Genomic DNA, 20,576 nt, shown 5'->3' with positions numbered 1-20,576 from the left:
AGCTCTGAAGCACTTCCTGCAGGGAAGTAGGCCTGGCCATTAAGAGCCACGATGCACCCCCTCAGCCAAAATACTGTCAACAACTCTTCCTTCCCTGCTTTTTTTACTCTGAGGAAATGAAAAAAAATACTCCTCAGAAAAAGACGGGGGTGGTTCAGCTTCAGAAAAATCTAAAGAGGCCAAAATTCTGATTATTAGACATGGCATTTGAGTACAAAGATTTATGATCCCACTACAAAAAGTTGTATGTGTGGAAGAATTAGTAAGCAAATACAGAATATTCAGTTTGATCTCAACCTATATAATATTTCTTAAGAGTCTCTCATTTAAGATGGATATCTCTTTTGTTAATTAACAGTAGACTTAACTATATTTTCTGAATTGAATGCAAAATGTTATGAGATATTTTCAGAAGAAGTTTTTAAAAATGATGCTAGAATGAGAAATATTAATAACGCTGCTTTTAACCATCATTATAGGAAAACATGTAATATAAAAGTACTGGATCCAGAGTCAGACTGACCTTGGATCAAAAGCTGACTCTAATACTTATTAGCTTTGTGATTGTGGACAGCCACTTAACTTCTCTCCAAGCTTCAGATGCCACATATAGAAATAATTATGGCATGTACCCATAGACTGTTGTGAGAATTAAGTCAGATAATGCATATAAAATGTAAGCACAGCCCCTAGGATTGAACTTTAATAAACTTTTGATAAATACCAGTTATTGTTGTGATATGATTCTTTAGGACAGATGTGGGCAAGAATGGGAACGAGCAAACTCGGAAATTTCTACTGCCATAGCTGCTTTGTTGGAATTTCATAATGTCTCCTGAATACTGCTCCTCTAACCTAAACCAAGAGTAGAAAACTGGCTTTTGGTAAACTGAATATGGCTTCAAGAAGGGTTTTATTTGATTAGATAGGTTTATTATTATTTCTATTAATAAATCAATTATTATTTAATTAAATTAATATTTAAATAATACTAAATATATAGCTTTTTAGGCAGGTATACTCTAGTTTCACCACTCCTTCTTGTCATACACCTGGCTGCTTCTCACAGCTATATGGCCTGCCTGGCTCTGAAGATATGTGACCTTGCATCCCTAATCTAGATCTTTCTCAGGCTTCTCACCGACCCTTCCAAAAATGCAACTATCATGTTTCTTTCCTTTGGAAACCTACTGTCTGTTTAGTTAGTTTTCCAGGATAGCAATTCATGAAATTTGTGTTGTCCCTCATTGGATAGTGATGAGGATATCATCCTCACCATAGCTAACACTTCTGAGCACTTACTAAATACCAAGAACAATGTAAAGCATTTTACCTGTATTTGCTCATTTAAGCATCATCAAGCAATGGTTTAAGTACTATTATTATCAGCATTTATAGATAAGGAAACTGAAGGTCAGAGATATTCAATTACTTTCCTCTTTGTAGACAATCTTTGATGAGAACCTAAGCAAGCTGACTCTAGACCCCACATTTTCAGCCACTACCATACAGGGCCACCCATATGTGGGTTTTAATAGCCATGCTACAGGAAGCATTCCAAAGGGATCACATTAATGGTGGGAATTTTAATCATGTGGTAGAAGATATTTTAGGACAGATAAAGCCTCTTAAAATGTACTGCCTAAATGTCTGCATATCCTTTTGACAAGTAGGGTAGAACTCACCAATGTTAAAATACAATCAGCACATAAATTGAATAAGAAAAATATATTTAGTTTTACAAATAATATTTCATGCTTGAAATTATGCTTCTAATTAATGCTTTAAAAAATGTTCCAGATAAATCATTCCTTCTAATTCTTCATTAATTTGTGACTTACTTTAGAAATTTTCAGTTAGATTACTCCTATGTGGAAAGGAGATGTCTCAGAGTGAACATTTGTACATTTCAGCTAAAGACGGTTTTGAAGATAGTTTGCAAAAATCATTAAGTATATGAATATTCTACTCATGTCTCCAGTTTCTCGATACTCACCAAGCTGATTATCATACACAACTCCTTACTCCAATCACTGTCACTTATTTTCCTCAGTTCTATATTATTAAACTGTCTTCTTCATAGTTCTATTGAACTGAACTTTGAATGTATTATCTGTTTAATCAAGACAGTCCAAAACATATTGATTAAAATAATTCACATTACTTTCATTTTGTATGCCATTTATAAGCTAAATACACCAAATGGAATGTTCTATTGGACTTACATAGGGTACACTAAGAACACACAAATATAAACATTGAAAATACCAAGATGTCCTCAAATATGATGCTATAAATAACTCAATCAAAAAAAGAACTATCAGAGGCATAATACATTTGGGGACAAGTAGGATTACCTGAGTCTTACGCAAATTATGGTATCTTGAAAACCAATCTATTCCCATTCTCACATTTTTCAAATGAAGCATCTAAGAGGTTAAATATCTTAAGCAAGGTCAGAGTTATTTGTAACAGAACTACACTAGAATGATGATCTTTTGGCTCCTAGGTTGTTGCTTTCTCAATTATAACAAGCTGAATGGGTTTGCAGTAGAATCTGATCAAACAAAGTCAACTGATGCATTAAAGGAAAGAAAAATCATAGCAAACCTAGATATTTTTCTTTCAAAATGGCTCCCGAACATAAGCCAACTACTTCACCGATGAACAACTAAAGAAATAATATTCTGTTTTAACACCAGAGGGAGAATAAAAAGACCATGTGAGACTTAATATACATACAGTGTAACAATGTATACTGTATTTTATAAGCACAAGAAAAAATTTCCAAGGGTGATTTTTTTTTTATGTCATTCTGGGACCTATAGCATGATAAGTGGGTAACAGATGAGTCCTTACATTTCAGGTCTTAGGCAATGAATGCGTGTGAAAGGATTTCAACAAAACATTTTACAATGCTACTTGACTACACTGTGGGCAAGATAAAGGCTCTTAATGGACATATAAAATCTGGTTCTAATTAAAGACCAAGTTTTGCCTGTGCCATGGGACTCTCTGCCCTTTTGTATTAGGAATACAATAGTAAACAAGGAAGATACATAAAAGTAAACAAAAATACTATAAAATAGTTGCAAATGAAGGGGAAAAAGGGATGCTGATGGAGAAAATAATGGGAGTGGGAGTGATACATGAACTTTTATCCCAAGTAAAAAGCATGTAAAACCTGTTAAAAATTATAAAATATTTCAAACTTGCAGAAAATAACATATACTTAATACCCATATTTAATGGATATATTTTGCACATTTACTTCAGATCTCTCCTTTTAAAACACAAATAAAAGTGACACAGTACAGCTAAAGCACACCCCCAACCCATTCTTTTATCTTTATCCCTAGAAGTAACAATTCTCACATTGTTATACATCATCCCTTCCTAGATATATTCTCACTGCCATAAAATAAAGTGTTCTGTGGGTGTGTGTTAATTACTTAAGTGCAATCATAGTCTATAGTTTCCTAATTTGCAATTTCAGTCAACAGTATATGCATGTAAACCTGCCTATTCCATTCAGTCTCTTATCCACTTTACATTATATGAACAAACTACAGCTTATCCAATCTTATACTGATGGACAATTAGTCTTTCTTTCAATTTTCACGATGTTATTTCCTAGGTAATTGACCATCCAGCTCTCGTGCCAGCATTGCATGTGAGTTACCGCTCCAGCACATCCTTGTTAATACTTGATATTGTCAAACTTTAAAATTTTGCCAAGCTGATGCAATGATATGTGTGAAATGGTGTCTTCTTTTTAATTTAAATTCCATGATTCCTAAGAGTTGACCATCTGTTCATAATTTTATTACCTTCTATTTTTGTATATTACGTGTTCATATTCTATGCCTATTTTTTATTGCCTTATCCTCTTCCTTATTTTTGTAGGGATTCTTTTTCTGTTTAAATACAAATTCCTTGTCAGTTTAATGGATTTTACAATATCTTCTTCTAGTCTGTAGCCTGACTTTTCACTATCCTGATGGTACATTTGGTCATATATTCAGTTTTAATTTAACGTAAACACATATATCACTTTTTCTTTGTGCTTTATGCTTTTTACCTCTTATCCTGGCCTAAAAAATATTCTCCCATATTTTTTCTGCACATTTTATAGTTATGCTTTTTTCCAATTAGACCTTTAGTTCATCAGGAATTTATTTTTGTGTATGGTATGAGACAGGTAGCTGATTTTTTCTTTTCCCCTGTGGCTGGACAGTTGTTAAAGAGCCACAGTCCCTCCTTTCAGTACTCATATGCAGTGCTTCCTCTGACACATACAAAATTGACATTTAAATGACGGTCTGTTTCTAAGATCTGTATTTGGTGCACTGAACCTAATTCCATAATAGCTTTAACTATTACAGCATAATAAGTATTGGGATCTTTCAGGTTAAGCAACCTTCCCCTTTCCTAATTCCTTTTCAAAATTGTACTTGGCCATTTTTTTATTTTTAAGCCCTTGATTCTTTAATGGAAATTTTATGATCAGTTGCATCTACATAATTTTTTTTATCTTATGGAAAAATTTAATTATACAAAAATGTAGAGAGAGGTATAGTAAACTTCCAAGCTTAATATTTTTCAATCTCATTTTATCTAACTCTCTTTTTTGCTGGGTTATTTGAAAGCAACTCTGAGATATCTATTATTTTTCATTTTAAAACTTCTACACATATCTCTAACAGATGAGGACTTTAAACCTGCATACTTTAGATGGGTTAACCAGGGATGGCAATAGGAAAGAGCTGATATTTATACTGAAACCTGAAACATAAGGAGAGAGCCCTGAGAAGACTGTACCAGACAGCATCTTAGGTGAGAATTTGTAATGTTTAGAGAATTGAATAAAAACCAATATGGCTGGAGTTTGGAGATGGAGGGAAGGCAGAAAAGAAAGTTGGGGAGGAGAATGAAGGCTTAGTCATACGAGCTTTACCAGGGAGTCTGTGGTAACAAGTGAATTGAAAACTATTGAAGGAATTAAGTAGGAAAGTGACCTGAACTCATATACTGCTGCACAGAGAAGAGGTGAAGCCTCAGACAAAAGGGGGAGCTGAAAGAGTGTCTGGAAGGTTCCTGCAGCAGTCCAGGAGAGAGATGCCAAATAAAGGACTTGGGTGGAGCAACAAAAACGACATAAGTGGGTCTGAGATATATTTACAGAAGACATGATTGTAGGAGGAAAAAAAACAATAAATAGGAGGATAAAAACAGTATGAAAAAATCTCAGCAGACTGGAATAAAGAACCAAATCTAGTAAATTACAATTTATTAAGATTTGAGGTCCTAATCCTGGATAATGTTAGTGATTTGCCTTGGAAATGCTTCTTTTCCCTAGTTGAGTCAAAGGATGGTGAAGGTGAAAGCAACTTGGATTCCCTCAAGTGTCTTATAAAGCTTAACGCATAAATAGCTGTGTAGCATTCAATTAGACAGTGATGTTTCTGCCTGCGAAAGCTATATATAAGCAAATGAAATCAGAAAGGTACATGTTTGAAATGCATAATTACAATGGGACCTTATTTAAAACATGGTTCCCCATTACATTATTCAGATGTAATAATCAATAAATCAGGATCCTCATATATCATGACAATATCCATCACAATCATAAATTACAGAGTTATTGTGTAAATTGGTATTTATTTCCACTAATACCTATGCCATTATGAAGTTCTACAATAAATGCATATTTTTTAAACTCCATTAAGGTTCAGTTGTTCTAAGGAAGGACAATTCTTTCCAAGGTAAATGTTATTTATCAAGTATTTAACAGAAACTTTGGAACCAGGTACCGATCTAAGCACTGAGAAGAACACACATTTTAAGCGCTAAAAATCCCCAGGAAAGTTAAGGTGTGTACATAAATAACTACGATGTAAAATAGCACACAGGAAATGCTGCAGAACTGCTAAAGTGCTATTACTAGACTTCAGTAACTGGATCATGTCTCATTTACTTTTATATTTCCAGCTCCTAGTACTAGTGCAGTGCCTGGCAAGTAATAAAAGCCTGATAAGTATCCATTCATTCATTCATTTATACAAATATTTATTAAGTGCTTATTAGGTGCTGGGGATAGTTCTTGCCTTTAATGAGCTTACATTCATTCCTTCAAAACTCATTTTGTGTGCCCTGCTTATTAAGGTAAGGACATGAAAATGTATTCAAATATGAAGGCAGGGTGCAAGATGAGGAGAAGGCAAGGAACTCTGCTATTTATGAAGCAGGAGATGATGGAGAAAGTTATTGAGGGGGCTGATAAACACAATGCTTTGCTATGGGAGAGAAAATCAACTGCAAGTTCCTAGGAGGATGGCTGTGTGGCAATAATGAACAGGTGAGTTTGAAAACATATAGTTTGTAATTTTCTCTAAAATATCTTAGAAGTTTTCAAATGTTTTGAATGAAAAAGTGACATGAGTTGAGGGATATGGGAGGAAATGACTAAATGTCCTGACCTCCAGAAACAACAACAAAAAAGTTAAATAATGGAGTAAACGGTGAAGGATGGAAAGATATATAAAGACAAGCTGGTCTGCTGTATTGGAGAAAACAATAGGTTATGAGATGAATGACGTAAAAATATGAATAGGAGAAAGAAGAAATTGAAAGGAAAGGGGACTGTAGTCTGAGTTTGGAATACTGGAATTTGATATTTTTGTGGTAGAGCTGTTCTAGTTTGTAAATCGTCCTGGGTGAGCCCAGGGACATGAGCAGCTAAACAGAGTGCTGGTAAAGGACATGAATGGAATAGAAGTAAAAGCTCCAGGATAGAGGTGGTCAAGAAATAGGAGACTTTGAGTCCATGGATCGTCACATGGCTAATGACATCATTAAGTTTAGTGGAAAATATTGGGATGGAAAGAAGAAGTCAAAGCTTTTGAATGCTGGAGAAATAACAGGAAATCCTGAGGGATGGCAATGAGGAGTAGAATGAAAGGCTTAGGCAAGTTTTCATGGTGAAAAAATATTTGATATGAACCTTGCAGTAGGTGTAGAATTTCAATAGTCAGACATTGGGAAGCAGAGGGGAGGACATTTCAGCCTGGAAGATGGTCTAAGTAAAGGTGAGAAGATGCAGCAATGGTTAATAATTTTTGAGTCATTGCTATTGGAGTCTATGATCTTTCAGATGGAATGATCTGACAGTAATTCCCTTGTATCAGTCAACAGCCTTATAGTATGCTCAAGTGAACATTTTAAAAAGTGATGACTGGCTTGAATTCATTTTCCTTCACTCACAATTATTCTCCCCACCCCTTAACTCCAACAAACTAAACTTAACTCCTCACAATTCAACTGGTCTTGTGTTCAGGTAAGGAAAATTACCTAGTTTACACAGCTCTCCAGAACTGTTCCCGTAAGCCCAGGCTCCTAGGTTATATTCCAGCATAAGGGGGTGCGGACAGTCTGGGTATATGTTGATTTAACAGTAGCTTTCCAGAGATGTCTTGACCTATGCTGATTATCTTTTCCTGGTTGGTCCTGGCTCTAATTTATGATGTTACTTTGGATCCTGGTCCTTAGAATTATCACAGAGTAGGAAGGAGCTTTTGAAGGTTATGTGGTCCTTCTGCTCGATGAAATTGTTTGCCTAAAATCCTTGTGTTCAGCCTCTGCCTGAAAACTTCTCCATTGTTTGGGGAAATCATTGATTTGGCGGAAAGGGGAGGATTGCTAGAATTGTCTTTGTTATAGTAAATCCTCAAACTAATATCACCATGCTGGCTAGACATGATATGTCACCATCTCTCCAAGTTGTATTTACTACTTGGAGTCTATGACTTGGACTGAAAACATCTAGCACAGAGCCATAGAATACACCGTATTTGTCAAAACTGAATCTAAATCTTCAATGCATTGTAACAGCTAGGTAAATAGGATAACATGTTTCAAGTCATACTGCCAGTAAAGGTTCATGTCAAATCTGTTTTCCATTGATTCCTTACCTCCAATCCCATTGTGGAATGTGGAGTCCATTGGAGGGAAATGACATTGGAGAAAGATTCTAACTTGGGTGCATATGGTAGCATATTTATGCCCTGTGTATCCAGAGAGGAAAGGGGGTAAGAAAGGGAGGGAAGAAAGGAACGCAGGGAGGCAAGAAGGAAGGAAGGAAGGAGGGAAGAAGACAGAGGGACAGATTCTAATCTAAGCTCTTGCATAAGTTATGAATACATCTCCAAATTTTAATATCTATATTTGTAAAATTAACATAATAATGGCTTCTATTCACATTTGGGGGGGGGGTGAGAATAGCAAATGAACTCCAGAATGTAAAAATGTTTTATAAATTAGAAAATCTTATCCCTCTATAAGACATCCACTATCTGCTTGCATGTGCAATTTAGAATGTCTATCCTTTTACTTCTGGAAATTTTCACTTCCTAAATCGAAATACTGTACATTTATTTGTAGAAACATTCTGTTTCAGGAAAAGTAATGTGTTCCTTTGGGGAGGATATTTCATCACATGGCATCTCATTACTCTTGTGAAGCGCCAAGAACCTTGAGAGGGCAGAAAAACATTCATTCCTCTCTAGCTCCTCTGTAGCTCTCCTTTTGACAGTACTCAAATACAGGCTGATTGGCTAAAGAGCCACAGGGATTTGATGAAACAAAGTGCTCCACAGCAATACAGAATCCAGCTGCTGCCATCTCAAGGGAAGCACAAGATATGACCTTGGTTGACAGCTGGTAAGAATGCTAGTTGCCTAGCAAAACTGAGAAGTCAAAGGAAAAAGGCATTATGCCTTTACTGTTTTATATTTTGAAGCTTTTTTTCATCATAATGAGATGTGCTGCAAATTGAATTTTTTAACAGAAAGCTTAAAATAGCATGGCATTTTCTACTACCACAACTGTTGACATGTACCAATTTTATCAGTATCTATATTTGTAATGATAGCAAAATGTTATGTTACACATTATGTTACTGCTTATCTAGCACTGAGAATATAGAATATTTCGTTTAAATTGGAAAGATAAGCCCGTGATCACTAAGAATTAAATAAGGGCAACCATATTTTAAAGAATCTCAATGTGAAAGTAAATTTGGTTTCCTAATGCCACCCAAGTTCAAGAGTTTTAAGAAAATTCTTCTTTATTCTAAGATAGATAATCATTTTGTTCCTGAAAGTAGAAAAATGGATTAAAGAAATAGAATTCCTCTATCAGAACATTTATAAGATTATGACCATCAATTCACATGAAATAATGTACACTGGACCACTACAGATGAATAGGTACCTTTAGCTAGATGAAGTAACAAAACATTTTCTCAAAATTTGTATATCAAATTTGGACTAGGAAATAATCTGAAATATGTTTCTAGAATCAAGAAACCCTCTTAACTACTCCTCTCACACTGGTTAATATGCTCAGATCTTTTACACAGAAAATATTCTAGGCATAATTTTTCTTTTGATTCTTTTTTATTTCTCCCACTTTATCTCCCTCTCCACTATGTGAATACAGAGAACAAAGCAGCTATTAAGTGAAAAGTGCAGTTTTTAATTCAATCACTTGTTTAATTATCTTTCTCAAAAATCATAAAAATCTCTACTAGGTTTCTTTTAATACAAAGTTCAACCTTCTTAGTAAATTAACTATTGCCAGTTGCCACTGATTTTAAATGATGAGCTGAAACACTTCAATAACTTCTTGGATAGCATAAAATATGTCTATTTTAGTTAATGGGAAAATAATCTCTGTTATATTTAACTCATGAAAAAGTCTTTGCTAGTTGATTGAAGTATTGTATGATTTAGCTGATCATGCTATTTCAATCTGCTGTATTGCATACACATCACAACCTGAACTACAGTTATCACTTTTTAGGTGTTTAAATTTAAAACTTACTTGTTGCAGTGACACATATAGTATTAACACAAATAAAAATCAAATATATAAATTCATCCATCATTCTAGCAACCCAAAACAAACTGAGTTTACGTTTTCAGGGTACTCTGCTACTCTTGGCCCTTAAGCACAAATAGACTTTGCCTGAAAGCTTAGACAAAATTCTGCACTTGGTTTTCCTTATTTAATATTATCTCATAAGTATTTGCATATTTCCATAAAGCCTTCATAACTATCATGAAAATAAATTAATCATATGAGTTACCATAACTTAATGGATATTGCCTCATTCTTGGACATAAATCTCCCCTCCCACACTCATGTTTTAGTACTACCACATATCACCAATATTTTCATTTGTGTAGTTTTCCCTTGTTTTTTTTATTTTTCCCCCTTCAGATAAATTGTCTCAAGTAGAGGCTTTTAGATATGAATACGCTTATGGCTCTTACACACAATGCCAAAAGGCTTTCTAAATTTCACTACTATTAACAGCAACATATGTACCTACAATTTGTATGGTGACCTTCACAAATATGTATCACTGATTTTTATTGGAGGGAGGAGGATTAATTTCACAGGGATGAAATGGGATCTCATTAGTATTGTTTTAATTTGCAGTTTAATTGCTATTGATATAAAGTACTTTAAAATATTTATTAGTCACATTTCCTATTATGTGAATTATCTTGGGGGGAAGGTCCTAGTGTTTATCTAAAAAAGTTATGTGTTTCTTAATACTCTATCTAGAAAAAAGCTCTATCCCATATTAACTGCAAATATTTTTTCCCAATATACATCTTCCTTTCACTTCAGGTTTTGTAGCAGGTAAGTTTAAAATTTTTACATCAGTAAATCTAAGTATTTTCCTGTGTGATTTTTTTTCTCTTGCTTTGAAGCTCAGACAGTAATCTCAAAATATCTGACAAATACGAAACTTTTCCCAGGCTTTGACTTAAAAAATATTTATCTATTTAATAAATACGGAATGTATTTCAGCATATGGCATGATGTGTGGATCTAAATTACTTCTTTCTCAAATTTGCTAATGACATATTCTAAAACCATTTATTAAATAATCCTTCCCTTTCCCATAGTTCTATAATGCTAATTTTCTCACATGTTTTAAATTCTGGTGTATAGTATTTTGATACATAATATTTCCATAAATTTCTAGACCTAGAAAAAATTTAAATTATATTGTTTTCTACTCTGATTTGATGCCTGGAATGGTTTTTCAATATTTATGACTTTAAAAAAAATCCTTTTATTCTTATCTATTTTTCCATTGTGTCATTATATCATCTATCTATGAAAATCCAGTTGAGGATTTTATTGATATCATACTCTCTTATTTATAAATTAATGTGGAGAGAATTGGTAGCATCATTTATCCTTATATGCAGAAAGAACTTACCTCTTTACTAATTCAAGTTTTCTTTTATAGCTTGCAATAAATAACATTTTAAAGATATGCCCAATATTATATAATTAGGAGAAAGAATGAGATAATGGAAAAGGTGGCATCTATGGAGTGGGACACATATACACATCTTAGTTCAAACCCTGTGTGATCTTGGAAAAGATGTTTAATCTCTCTGAGCTTCAGTCATTTCCTCTGTAAATTGAGGTAGTATTACTTTCAGGATTGCTGTACTAAGTAGGGATGATATACGTAAAACTATTGGAGCATAGCATGCATCCAATAAATGTGAGCTATGATCATAATTTTTAATAAACAGGTACTTAGCACTTGAGATTTTACAAAGCTCTTTCATGTGCAGTATCTCACTTGCTCTGTTTGATCTTCACAAAAGCCAGTTAGATGATGTTGTTATTTCTCACTATTAGTTTTAAGACCAAATAGGTAAACATATATCTTCTTCTGAATCAAAAGTGCAAGCACATTTCATATTATCATGTTATATGTAAATACATATATAAATTGCATATGTATTAATCACATATTAACTTTGTCACTGAATGTTTGGTGAATTTTTCTGATGTAATAATTGTGATTGCCCTTTCCTTATATTATCTAATGAATTTTGCTTATTTAAATGAATGCTGTTGATTTTAGTACGTTTATTTCATGTTCAACAGCTTTATTGAGTTCCTAATTGAGTTTTAAAGATGTGGTCAATTCCTCCGGCTATCTGTGGTACCTCTCTAAATAAAGTCTACTTTGTGAGATCAAATATTAATAAAATCAACTACTTATTTGGAAAATAGAAAAACCAAGACCAGCTCTCTATCATGATATATTAAAATATTTCTGTTGAGGAAATATAAAGTCAAGAAAATTTCTAGCTACTGCTAGTTAGTTTCCTTTAGTGTGTAGATTATATTACCTTAAATTTTCTCATTGGATCTTACCTCATAAGATCTTACCTGGCAGGAAGGGCTGATAATACAGTGTGGCATAAAAAGGAATCAAAGAGAAAACACACATCTTTTTTATTTCTTTGTTGGTTTTAAATCCTATTCTTGGGAATATGACAACAAAGGGATAAGGAGGAAAGAAGTTTTTCTTGCACATTTGGGGGAGTTTTGCTGCTTTCTCATCTCTCCATGATGCATGGCTCATTAAGCTTTCTCATCATAACCTTGAGCTTCCACATCTAAACGCATCCCATTTTTTTCTCACAGAATGCTATTTCAGTTATTGAAGGGTGAATTTTTTTTGAACCTGGATTTACTCTCAACCCTGTGTTTTTCCATCTATTCCCATAGCACTGAGCTAGCCTTGGAAAAGTAATAATAAGTTATTTTTCATTGAGTCTTTTAGTTAACACAAGCAAATAATCCACTGCCAAAAATAATCCTAATAAAGGAATCCACTGATTTATCTCAAAAATATTTCAATTTTAGGGAAGAGTCTTGGTTTTAGATCCACTGGGAAAAATTAAATTAAAAAAAAACTTAAGTAGCAATAAAGGCAAAAAAAAAAAATTTCCAAGATGACACAATAATTTTCACTGTAGACCCAGACAATTAGCTTCAGGTACGATTTCAGTACTCACGGGTAAAGTGATTAGAAGTGGAAGGATTGACACTGTCCCCACTGTCAGCACTTTCACTGCTGGAAACTTCATCATCTGATTCCCGCACAGAGGAGCAGGGTGAGGAGCCGTCAACTTCTTCAAACTTCCTCTTTAAAATTCCACTCATAGCTGCAGCGCTGTCACATGCACCTGTAATAGAAACGGGAGCAATGAAGCATTGAGCAGAATGTGTAGTCATGGTCTCCAAAGTCATTTTGATTTTGCCTTTTATACATAAGCTGAGCTATAGCTTTCCCTTGAAAGGATCACCAAGATTTTTTTTCTATTTCCAAATTAACAAAAATCAAATTAAGTTGCATATGATCACTTAAACATTTGGTTACCAAAAATAGCACATTTTTTAGACATAGTACATTTTAATTTAATAACTCTATTCCTTTTGTTGGCAAATTGAGAAAACCCACTAGAGTCCATAAAATCCTGCAAAAAAATTTAAATATCAATAATTCCCAGAGTCCTAAATGATTGTTTCCTTATATAAACTTCATCTGGAAGAAACACATATAATTATGCTACATCTTCAAACTCAAATTTTAAAATGCAAGAAACCTAGTTAGCTGGTACAATGAAGCATAATTCTAAATTTTAGGTAGTTTCTTTTTCAATATTAGGTAGTTTCCATTTCAATATTGCAATAAGGTGAAATGTGTTGCCATGTTTCCTGGTTGCCGAATTGTTGTCACTTTTTCAAAAACTTTCTAAAGCCATTTGCCTGGGATGTAGCAATAATTGAGGGGGAAGGGTGTGTGGTTTCTCCTAAATCATTTTTCTAGCTTGGATAGGCTTTCCCATCTCCTTGGGCTGCCCTTTCTCTACCTTCTCCATTTTAAATTGACACATGCACAGTCAGCTAAAGGGCTTAAGCTATTCTTGTAGTGTAAGGATATTTTGGGGAATAAGCTATATAAAAATTAGCTTAGATATATGTACGTTTTCTTACATTGCTATATCAGGTTAACTTAACTTAAAATATTACTAAGTCAGTTCCATGCATTCCATCTTTCACCTCATTTTTGTCAGCTGCTTTGAACTCTCATTTTGAGTTCTTAACGTCACTCTGTTCTTTTCCTGCCAGGTCTTTTGCAGCCCTGTCGATCAGGAGGAAGCAAGGCCCTTAGAACTATTCTGATGCCTACTCGGTAACAGCATCTAACTACTGCTCTCAGATATCTCTGAAATTACCCCTTCTCTGTGCAGATCACATAACAACTTGCTGAGAGGGACTAGCTCTTCACGATCTCATCTAGTGGTTATCAAAGTGATTATTACCTCCTGGATCAGCAGCATCCTTGTCACCTGGGAGGAAGGAAAATTTTTTTCAAAGTGCAAATTCTCAGACCCCACTCTAGATCTACTGAATCAGAAATTCTGGGCATGGGGCCCAGCACTCTGTGCTTTATGAAATACTCCAGGGGATTTTGATGCATTTCAAATTTGAGAACCACTTTTCTAATTTCTAGTCTTCTTCCCACAGTTCCCTCCTGTGGGTGTGATCACACTCCAGTCCAAGTCACATAACCCGGCACTCATTTCCTAGTCAAAATCTCTTCCTTGGCTATTCCTGGTGTGATTTTTAGTAAAATCATTACATTATTAGATATGTCTAAGTATTTATTATTAATTACAATTTACTCCATTCATCTAAGCACCTGTTGAGTAACAACTACTTATCTGCTGACTCCTTGGGTGGGCTAGGGGATACAAAAGGAAATAGAACAAGTTACCTGCCTTCAGGGAGCTAACATCCACTATGCTAGCCTTCAGAAATCGGAAAGACTCCCAAATTCAAGTTCTACTGTTTTGTTTTATTAATCCATGTGTTTTGCATGACTGCTATATTAACAATGAAGACAACTGATAGCAATAGGAAGATAACGCACTGTCCGCTCTTTTGAGAATGAAATCTCTGTTCTCACCCTGAATTTACCACTATTCAGATTAGCATATTATTTTCTCCTTCTTAAAGAGTGCAAAATGCATAAAATGTTCATGCATATCTGAGCAGAGTGAAGAGGGAAAAAAAGATATTTTAAGTAAAGTTCTTGAAATAAAAGTAGGACAGGATATAAATTTTAAAATGGTTCACTTCAAACAAGATGCAAAGTAATTCATGATGGAAAAACTCTAAGACACAATGTACTACAAGATGGAAACTCATGTTTAGAAAGTACCTTTTTATAATAAGATATTGTAATGGGAATGTTAAAATCCATGTCCTTTTTAAGCTCCACTTCCCAACCACTATCCCCAACAGCTTTCTTAGGAAAGGCAGATTTCTCAAGAATCAGGACATTCAATTGGGTACAGAGAACCATGTTCCAGCATCACAAAAGGTGGTTCTTGATACTCTTCTTTTCCTTTTCTACTTCCTCAAGAAAGAAAGGGGAGATTTTTGGAGGAATGATAAAGGAATTGTAAAGTCTCTCTCTGTATATAAACCCTTATCTAGACTTAATGCGGTAGCAGTAAAGGGAGCTTGTGGTTTTCTCCTACGTAATCTGGACTAACATACTGGGAAAGAAAAGAATACAAGGATTAGGGAGTAGTTGGGTATACTTGGTTTGATGGTACCCTGTGCTAATTCTCTTGGAATTTGAGGATAGTGGTATGTGACTGCCAGATACATTTCCCAATGAGAAAGAATGGCTGCCCTATAGCTGCCATAGTTCCTGAAACACCACATATTATATTTTTCCTCCTAAAGATGAGGCATAATGAAACTTGGTAGGTATGAAGTCAATACAAAGGTGGTCAACATTTCAAATTTTTCTATAGCATCAAAGCCCAATGAACAGAAGATAAAGCTGGACAGGCATTAATTTGTTCTAGAAAGGAGGAACTGGAAGCTAAACCTTGAGTACAGTCATTTTCCCCACAGCAATCATTTTCTAATTCATGAAACACTTGCTAGTCAAGGACACCACCATTTGTCACTTGGACTAAGGCAAGAACCTCTTAATTATTCTCTTCCTTTCAATACTATTCTCATTCAAAAACTTTAAATGCAAATCTGATCATTTCAGTCTATGGCTTAAGATTCCTAAATAGCTTCAGATTGCCTTCCGATAAAGTTCAAAATCCTTAAAATGGCTTATAAAATCCTTAACAATATAGCTTGGCTAACCTCTTCACCCTCATTTTGAGCCACTGGCCTTGTCTATATTTCAGCTCTAATAATATTTCAGTTTCTCCAACTTGCCATTTCTCTCTGTCCTCTAGTTCTTTTGATATATCATTCATTTTGATTTACTTTTAAATTTTTTTCCATAGCATTTACCACCTCCTAAATCCTTATTATTTACTTTTTATTTCTATGTTTATTATTTTTTGTTTGTATACCCTGATAGAAGATACAAGGGCAAGGATCTTTGTGTGTGTTTTTTGTTGTTTGTTTGTTTTTTAACTGATGTTCTAAGAGTCTAGAACAGTGCCTGGTACATGGGTGCTCAATAAGTATTTGTTGAATGAATGAATGAAGCCCTTTCATTTCCAAACTTTAATTACTTTATGAATGTCTGTTTTCTCTGCTAGACTGAAAGGTTCATGAAGGTGGAAATAATGTTCATCTCATTCACCTATCCCCCCTGACTAACAAAATCTCTGGCATAAGGTAGATGATTGAATGAAAATCAAAATGACAGATGAAACTGACCTCAAAACCTCTTGCAATATTTATACTTGCAAACAACACAAAAACCAATTCTAGCTAAATTAAGCAAAAGACGTCTGCTGGAAAGATACTGGACTAGTTCATGTAAACTAAGATAAAGCTAAAAACTCAAATTTAGGAAACTCAGGAACCAAGACAGCTTCTGGGATTGCAGCTGCAGAAACCCCTGGATCTTTTTGCTGAAGCTCTGCTGTTATCAGGCCTAAGCTCCAACAACCTCTCCCTCTGTCTCTCAATTCAAGTTTAATGTTATAGATTTAAGATGTTAAATTTAAGTTCCATGGTTACTACAAAGAAAATACTGAAAATATGCAAGCTCAAAGAGACAGAAATTAGAACATTGGTTGCCAGGGGAAATGAGAGTTAATGCATAATGGATGTAAGGATTCTGTTTGGGGATGGGAAAATTTAAGTAGTGGAAGGCAGTGAGGGTTCTGCAATATTGTGAATGTGATTAATCCCATTGGTTGGTGTACTTGAGAGTAGTTGAGATGGGAAAGTTTATGTTGTATGTTCCCACAATAAAAAAAAAAGAGCAACTAAAGACACAATGACAATTAAATGCAATACATGATCTAGGATGGGATCTAGCAAGGGAGGAAAAAAGTCTCAGAGGGATATCACTGGGACATATGAAAAAAATGGAACATCGATTCTAAGCTTTATATCAACATTAAATTTCTTGAACTTAATATTGCACTTAAGGTGGTTACCTAAGTGAGTAACTTGTTCTTAGGAAATGTACATGGCAGTGTTCATGGAGCATGATGCATACAACCTATACTCAAGTGTTCAGAAATTGGATTGGTAAATAGAATGATATGGCAAATGTGGCAAAATATTAAAATTGGTAGATCTGGGTGACTGGAAATGGACTTCTCTGTATGGGGTTTGTATTATTTTTGTAACTGTCCTGTAAGTTTGAAATTATTTCAAAATAAAAAATTAAAAAACAAAACAGAACTAAGAATCTATGATAAATCAATGACCTTGATAAGATAAGGCAATATTTAATGTAATTGTTTTTTAGAAGATAAGCCATCATGTAAGTAATTAAGTGAGCAAAAGGATGCCTTCAACATTTGTCATTCCACATGTTTGGGGAATTCTTATTTCTTTCTCAAAACAAAAAACAAACAAAAACCCCCCAAAACCCCAACACTTCTTCTACAATACTAAGACCATTTCTGCCTTAACCAATTTGGCAAGAAATTATCATATCTGCAGCCAAGGGGATAGGGATTTGGCAATGATTTTAAAGGTAAAAGCCCTCAAGGTGTTTCCATGGGGCACCACCAATGTGAAAAATGCTGCTGGTGGCTTGCCAATGTGAGAAGCACAAGCCAGCCAAATACACCTCTCTTGTCCAGGTATCTATTTAAGCCAAGAACCCTGGGAGCCCTACCGCCTAATAAACATTTTTGTTGGAGAAATAATTACTGTGGGGTTTTCCAGATGACTTTCTTATGCCAGAGTTTCCTGTCACCTTGAGTTAAAGCCCTGAGTTATTTTATGTGCAGTGGATCACAACATTTTTGTAGTTCGATGATTTGTGGTTTGAGAATTTGATGAAAGAAATGAACCCTTTCCCCAGAATAAAGTGCGTGTAAGCACAAAAGCATGCCATCTAGCTATGGACTCCCAGGTTAAGAACATCTGCTGTGATAATTTATACCATTTCCCCAGCTTTGGTGGATATCCAGAACTTGGAGAAATGATTCATTGTGAGCACATTAGTTCAAACGATCAAAGAAGTCCTTGTTCCGTTTTCCACCAGGATCTCCTACTTCCCAGGACAGGGTTCTTAGTAGCACTCTCAGTTTTTTTCCGGCATGTGAGTCAAAGGGTCTACTGCATCTCCTGAAGACATTCCCTACCCATCCTGGTGGCGCCTTTCTTTACCGCTCCCTTGGCTGCTGCATACTCCCCTAAGACACCTGCCAAAAACTGGCTCATCTGTAACTTTGTAGCTTGATGGTTACTTGACTGAGGTATATTGTCCTAAATAATGTTTTTCCTAAAAGGTTTTTAGATCATCTCATTCCATTTATAATAATACCAGTCAGCCTTTAGTGAGCACCTACTATGGGCCAGACATTTTGTCCCCTTAGTCAGGAAACTGCAAGGTAGTTTTAACAGAGGAAACTGATTTCAGGAGGCTTGACCCAATCTTCTTCTGAAAAAGATTCCCTGACCAGTCTCACATTGGGTTAAATAATCTCTGTTGGGACCATGCATTTATCAGCACTTATCACATTGTACCATAAGTGTTGGTTTACCTGATCTTTTCTCATATTTGACTGTAAGGTTCTTCATGGACTGAATATGTATTCCAGTGTCTGCTCAGTAAACTTACGTCATCAGTTGGAGCCTAATTCTGGATCTGCTACTAAAAGTGGTATAATTTTAAGCAAGAGAATTACCTCTTTGGGTCTCAGTTTCCACATCTATCAAAATAAGGGGCAGGAAACCACTAGTAAAAATAGGTTCTGATGCAAAGCAATCCCCACAGCCTGGGAGTAAAGGTTAAAAGTTGTGGGACCGGTTATTCCTATAGCCTGTGGCCATTATGCAAAGGCTGTTGACTCTAATTGTGTATACCCTCTTTTGCTCATCCTATGCAAATTGCGATGGCTAAATTTATGACTTGCTGATACAGAATGGACGGCTACTCCATGCACTAGTGGTAAAGTGGATCTCTATGATCCTGTCCGGCTGGAGGTTCTCCAAGAAGCTTGGTGTGCCGTTAATATAAGAAAGCTAGACCTTGGGTTTTTATGCTACCTGCTCCTAAACATTGACCTCTATTTGGTATTTTGCAACGTGGTAAACCTGAATAATCCTGAACTGGGAGTCAAAAGTCCTATCTTGAAGTTAACTTTTAGGATGCTCTTTTAGTTAGCAGAGAAAGCAGATCAACATTATAAGGCTTTTACAACTGTTAAAAATTGATCAAGTGCCTGTCATCAGTCTATTTCTCCTATGCTAAAAACCAAAGTGCCAAGTGAAGTCAATGCAAAATTTATTGTGTATGCTTGCTATTAAGACTAAAGAACAGTACTTAGCCTAACTCCTTGAATAACTTGGCAAGACTTACTACATTAAGGAAAAAGAGATCACACAAGCATGCAAGAATTTAGAATTATTATTATTACAACCCTAGAAGACAATATTTTTTCCCTTTAGTACTTAAGAAGTTTCTCTCAGTCTTTCAGAAAGTGTCTGACTAAATAATAAAATAGACTGGCCAGTGTGGATCAAAGGGCATTAAGGAATACAGCATATTTTCCTTCAGAGGAATCATTAGAATAGTCTGAAGGAAAGGGAACTTTAAAAACATTTGCCACATAAAGTACTCTAAAGTGGACATCAGAATAAAATGTAGACAAGCTTTAGGACCATTCCCACCCAAGCACTGGGATGCTGCCAAAGATACTGCATAGAAAATAAATGATATTTAAAAAATTAGAACAAGTAGAAAAAACTAATAATGAATCACCACCTTTGGCAAGATAAAGATTTTTGCTATCTAAGGCAGAGAACAATAGTTATTCAGCCAGCAGCTGACACTGCATTAAACAGAGATTAGTAAAAATAATATATAGTATAAAATTAAAGACCTGGATTTTCAAGTCTCAGTGAATGTCCTACCGGCACAAATTAAAACATGTTCATAATAGAAGCCACAAAATCATTTAAATTCATACAATCACGTAAATGTTGGAAACCCATTGTTTAGATAAACTTCACCATTCAAAGACATTTCACAAAAATGGAGAGTCATGATGCGCTCCCCACCATTTTATTCAAGACTTGTTACCAATATACATTTATCAAAAATCACTTCCAGGAATTCTACTGTCAAAATACTTTTTAAATTAAAAAAAAAAATGTAGATATATTTTATAAATTTCTTTGAAGAACCTTGGTTTAAATCAATCAATGCATTATTTCTA

General features: G+C 34.8%; 1 protein-coding gene across 4 annotated transcripts in view; it reads right to left on the bottom strand.

The window, feature by feature from the left end:
- Nucleotides 1-20,576, bottom strand: part of CSRNP3 (cysteine and serine rich nuclear protein 3) — a 245,313-nt gene that overhangs the window by 81,985 nt on the left and 142,752 nt on the right. For all 4 annotated transcript variants that reach the window (XM_037850037.1, XM_037850038.1, XM_037850040.1 and 1 more), the window contains one exon: nt 12,909-13,079. In XM_037850037.1, the coding sequence (XP_037705965.1) occupies nt 12,909-13,056 (148 nt within the window). In that variant the 5' untranslated portion in view covers nt 13,057-13,079. The remainder of the gene's footprint in view (nt 1-12,908; nt 13,080-20,576) is intronic.

This window comes from Choloepus didactylus, chromosome 9 (assembly GCF_015220235.1).
Source record: "Choloepus didactylus isolate mChoDid1 chromosome 9, mChoDid1.pri, whole genome shotgun sequence".
Classification (NCBI taxonomy): Eukaryota; Metazoa; Chordata; class Mammalia; order Pilosa; family Megalonychidae; genus Choloepus; species Choloepus didactylus.
This window is presented reverse-complemented; position numbering and strand designations above follow the sequence as displayed.